The 5,474-nt window shown below is 35.0% G+C and overlaps 2 protein-coding genes across 2 annotated transcripts in view; both read left to right on the top strand.

Moving 5' to 3' along the window:
* Window positions 1-2,536, top strand: part of LOTGIDRAFT_238275 (hypothetical protein) — a 16,895-nt gene extending 14,359 nt beyond the window's left edge. Inside the window, exons 15-17 of the mRNA XM_009049544.1 lie at window positions 654-757; window positions 1,187-1,303; window positions 1,947-2,536. Coding sequence (XP_009047792.1) covers window positions 654-757; window positions 1,187-1,190 — 108 coding nt within the window. The 3' untranslated portion in view covers window positions 1,191-1,303; window positions 1,947-2,536. The remainder of the gene's footprint in view (window positions 1-653; window positions 758-1,186; window positions 1,304-1,946) is intronic.
* A 1,878-nt stretch (window positions 2,537-4,414) lies between these two features.
* LOTGIDRAFT_139590 (hypothetical protein) lies at window positions 4,415-5,362 on the top strand (the record flags this gene model as incomplete). The annotated part of the gene is made up of 1 exon (XM_009049543.1): window positions 4,415-5,362. A coding segment is annotated over one exon (948 nt), but the record flags the coding sequence as incomplete, so codon positions are not given.
* Between the last annotated feature and the right edge of the window lie 112 nt (window positions 5,363-5,474).

Genomic DNA, 5,474 nt, shown 5'->3' with positions numbered 1-5,474 from the left:
ACTTTCGTACATTTCTAGCACTTTTGAAGACTATTTACATATATTCAAGACCCATATCAACCCCCACCAAAAGAGCGTATCTGTCCCTTTAACATACACAGCCTGTAGCACACAGGCTTGAAACTGGGTTGAAAAATCTGAAGGTATTATCTAGACCTATGCTAGGATTGAACCCTGGACCTTTAGGTTAGTGAGCAAGCATCAGATTCACTGACAGGGGGAAACCAGGTTGAAAAATCTGAAGGTATTATCTCGACCTATGCCAGGATTGAACCCTGGACCTTCAGGTTAGCGAGCAAGCGTGTAACTCACTGACAGGGGGAAACCGGGTTGAAAAATATGAAGGTATTATCTTGACCTATGCCGGGATTGAATCCTGGACCTTCAGGTTAGTGAGCAAGCGTGTAACTCACTGACAGGGGGAAACCGGGTTGAAAAATATGAAGGTATTATCTCGACCTATGCCAGGATTGAACCGTGGCCCTTCAGGTTAGTGAGCAAGCGTTTAACTCACTGACAGGGGGAAACAGGGTTGAAAAATCTGAAGGTATTATCTTGACCTATGCCAGGATTGAACCCTGGATCTTCACGTTAGCGAGCAAGCGTGTAACTCACTGACAGGGGGAAACTGAGTTGAAATGTTCTTATTTTAGTATGAAGACTTGAGAAGTATTATAAAACATAAGAATTATGGTCTAACAGAATTAAATATTAAACTTAAAACACTACACGTCCCTGTAGCAGCTTTCTCTATGTTGGTGAGTCTTACAATTTTACAGATGAGCAAAAATTTGATTGTTAAAGAGATTATAAAAAATTTGTATGTGTATCAGGGACACTGATAGCATCAATTTACACCATTCTAATTTTCAATCAGATGTCTGTGGTTCTTGTTAAAGAGATTGTAAAAAGGTTTTCTATATTTTGTATGTGTATCAGGGACACTGATAGCATCAATTTACACCATTCTAATTTTCAATCAGATGTCTGTGGTTCTTGTTAAAGAGATTGTAAAGAGGTTTTCTATATTTTGTATGTGTATCAGGGACACTGATAGCATCAATTTACACCATTCTAATTTTCAATCAGACGTCTGTGGTTCCTGCAATTCCACTAAAACTAAGCGTTTTATAACGTCACTATTGCAAAAACCTTTTTTGAACTTCTAAAGGTCATTCTATTTCAGTTAGGACCGGTTGTTCGAGACTACAAAGATTTACTATTTTTAGCAGTAGACTACAACAAACCAGACATTGTAAAGAGACTGGTAGATCTAGGCACTGACTTAACGCGGAGAGAAAAGGTATGTTATTTTAAACAGAATTAAGCTGCGATTACATGTGCTCGTTAGCCAAACTCAAATTCAAGCTAAACTCAAAGCTTAAACTCAAAGCTTAAACTCAAAGCTTAAACTCAAAGCTTAAAGTTCAAGCTCCAGCTTATAGCTCAAACTCAATCTCGAGCTGAAATTAAACTCAAACTCGAGCTCAAAGCTCAAAGCTCAAACTCAAAACTCAATCTCAAAGCTTAAAGTATTAGTTCCAACTTAAATCTCTAACACAATCTCGAACTCACGCTGAAATTATACTCAAACTCGAGTGAAAGCTTAAAGCTTAAATTAAACATAAGCTTAAGCTCAAAGCCCAAACTAAACTCAAACTCTAATCTCAAACTCTAAGCTCAAACTTAAACTAAAGCTCAAAGCTGAAGCTTAAACTCAAGCTTAAACTCAAAGCTCAAGCTCAAAGCTCATTAAAAATCGTATGAGAGCAAATCCTATCCAAATCCTTAGCAAATCCAATTTTCAGCTTTCATGTGTCAAACTCAACACCTCCGTAAGCGTAAAACATGGCTCAGTGAGTGATTTTTTGAGTTTGCAGACGGCAAGTTCAAAATGAGGCAATCCCAACTATGACATCATCACCATAAATTCTAATTTCTTGCAGTATCTAGTGAAAAATAACGAACAAGATGGAAATTCAGAAAGAGTTGAGAAATGGATGACGGCTAGTGAGAGGGCAGAATATCTTAATCTGAATGATATACATAACCAATTGGACTACAGCCTCACCCATCAACAAATAGGATTAACGACGTCTCTTGACTCCAGACATTATGGTCAGATTATTGGTAAACTGTCGTCAAAAATACACCAAATACAAACAACTGGAGATAATCTTATTTTATAGTTGTGAGATTCAAATTTTCTGTTAAAAATAGCCCCTGATGAAGCAGATCATGTTTACTCTTTTCCAAACACCTGATGGTACTTGTCTTTTGAGGAGTCCACTACTATACAACTTTTACTCTCGATTTTCTCATACTTTGGACGAGATTTTGATTAACAGAATTGTCTTGCTTGTACAGGTGTCGTGTGCAAAGCAGACCATGCTTACTCTTTTTGAAACACCTGATGGTACTTCTCTTTTGCCATTCTGATTTTGATTGACGGACTTGTTTTGCAGAGATTTTTATGTTTGTGATAACTGTATTTATTTGTTACATTAAAGGGACAGATGCGCCATTTTGGGTGTTGATTTAAGTCTTGAATATATGTAAATAGTTTTCAGAAGTACTAGAAATGTACAAAAATCACATAATTCCTTCAAAAATACAACAATACACTATACATGGTCCTTGGCTTGGTTGATTTCAGTCTTAAATATATGTAAATAGTCTTCAGAAATACTAGAAATGTACCAAAATCACATAATTCCTTTAAAAATACAACAATACACTATACATGGTCCTTGGCTTGGTTGATTTGAGTCTTGAATATATGTAAATAGTCTTCAGAAATACTAGAAATGTACAAAAATCACATAATTCCTTCAAAAATATCTCAAACTAGGAATTTCTTTTCCTATTTCTATAGATGTCTTTTGTATATATCACAGAGTATCTTAAATTGACGAGTTGTCATTTTAACTTTCAAACGTAGATAATTCTAGACACACATGGATTTGAAGGTTCAAATTTCGACAGTGAACTGTGAACACTATTACTGATTGGCTTAGCTAAAAAATTCCTGTTTCTGAAACTAAAGTATGATTGATATGAAATTAACATACAGCTTGTCAAATTTCAAGATGTTCCTGATTGGTCAAAAAAATGGTGGAGCTGTTCCTTTAAAATAGGATTTGTTCCTTTAAAATAGGATTTGTTTACTACCAAATTGTTATTTCTTATTTATGACCTAATATACTGATCTATTCATTATGTTTTTACCATAAAGCTCATTGTAGAAAATAAACTTAAAGAGATTGTAAAAAGGTTTTCTTAATTTTTTATGTGTATCAGAGACAGTGATAGCATCAATTTACATCATTCTAATTTTCAATCAGACTTCTGTGGTTCTTGTTAAAGAGATTGTAAAGAGGTTTTCTTAATTTTGTATGTGTATCAGAGACACTGATAGCATCAATTTACATCATTCTAATTTTCAATCAGACTTCTGTGGTTCTTGTTAAAGAGATTGTAAAGAGGTTTTCTAAAAAATTTAGATGCTATCAGTGTCCCTGATACACATAAAAAATTTAGAAAACCTTTTTACAATCTCTTTAAGTTTTTACCAGTTCCAGTTGAATAATTCATGATTTAGTTTGTATACAGTTTATTGAATTCATCTTCACAATGTCAAGCTATTACGAACTTTGTACTTATACCTTGACTGCAATAGCCACCTTTTTTGTATCTTCACAATGTCAAGCTATTACAAACTCCATCTTCACAATGTCGTCTGTAATAGCTTGACATTGTGAAGATGAAGTTTGTAATAGCTTGACATTGTGAAGATGAAGTTAGTAATAGCTTGACATTGTGAAGATGAAGTTTGTAATAGCTTGACATTGTGAAGATGAAGTTTGTAGCTTGACATTGTGAAGATGAAGTTTGTAATAGCTTGACATTATAAAGATGTAGTTTGTAATAGCTTGACATTGTGAAGATGAAGTTTGTAATAGCTTGACATTGTGAAGGTGAAGTTTGTAATAGCTTGACATTGTGAAGATGAAGTTGGTAATAGCTTGACATTGTGAAGATGAAGTTTGTAATAGCTTGACATTGTGAAGATGAAGTTTGTAATAGCTTGACATTGTGAAGATGAAGTTTGTAATAGCTTGACATTGTGAAGATGAAGTTTGTAATAGCTTGACATTGTGAAGATGTAGTTTGTAATAGCTTGACATTGTGAAAATGAAGTTTGTAATAGCTTGACATTGTGAAGATGTAGTTTGTAATAGCTTGACATTGTGAAGATGAAGTTAGTAATAGCTTGACATTGTGAAGAAAGGTGACTATTGTAGTCAAGGTATAAGATGAAGTTCGAAATACCTTGACGTTGTGAAGATGATTATATTTGTTGTATATCTTGAACGAAGTCATTATTAAGTTCTCATTTAACAACAAAATGGATATGCAAGACTTAGAAAATGTGGAATTTGGAGCCTCTTTGAAAAAACAGGAATTTCTCTTGAAAGAAAAATGTGTTCATCTGAATCATGGCTCGTACGGAACGGTGCCACGACGGGTCTACGAATACAGATTGACTATTCTAAAAGAACAGGAAGAGAATCCTGATTTTTGGTATCGGAAAATTATTCAAAAATATTGGAACGATTCCAAGGCAGCGTTGTGTAAATTTGTCAATGTCAAGCACACTGATTGTATGGTTTTTGTAGAAAATGCTACGACTGGCACCAGTGCAGTTTTAAAGAGTCTGAAATTCCTGAAAGGGGACATAATTCTAGGCACCAACTTGACCTACCAAGGTGTGAAAAATTTGGTTCAATATGTAGGAGAAACTAGAGAGGGAGTCGAATCCAGATTTCTAGAAATAACGCTACCAATAAAAACGAAAGATGACATCATCAATTTGTATCGTGATTATTTGAAAAATAACAAAAACGTGAAAATTGCTGTCATTGACTATATAACCAGTCCGAGCGCCATTTTGATGCCAGTGAAAGAAATTATCGAAGTTTGTCGTCAACATGGAGTTTTAACGTTAATAGATGGCGCTCACTCACCAGGACAAATTGAGCTGAATTTGGACGAATTAGGAGCTGATTTTTTCGTCGGAAATTTACACAAATGGCTGTTTGCTCCACGCGGCTGCGCTATTTTATACGTAGCAAAACAACACACAGATAAAATACACGTCTTAAATTCATCATGGCATCTTTACGAAGGTTTGAACGCAGAATTTATCAACAACGGAACCAGAGACCATACTCCATTCTTTTGTGCCCAGGCTAGTTTGAATTTCTTTGAAAGTATCGGTGGTTTTGAAAAGGTTTACGGGTATAATAAGAAGCTGATTCGAGAGGGAAGTGACTATCTGATGAAGTTATGGGGAACAGACAAGCAAGATATACCAGAAACCATGGAAGCTCCGTTTATGATCAACGTTCAACTTCCTCGACTCAAAGGTGTCATCAATACGAGCGAATCGCTTCTTAAATTAAAGGTTCATT

Source organism: Lottia gigantea, assembly GCF_000327385.1.
Source record: "Lottia gigantea unplaced genomic scaffold LOTGIsca_138, whole genome shotgun sequence".
NCBI classification, from domain to species: Eukaryota; Metazoa; Mollusca; class Gastropoda; family Lottiidae; genus Lottia; species Lottia gigantea.
The sequence above is the reverse complement of the archived record's forward strand: the minus strand, read 5'-3'. Positions and strand labels throughout refer to the sequence as shown.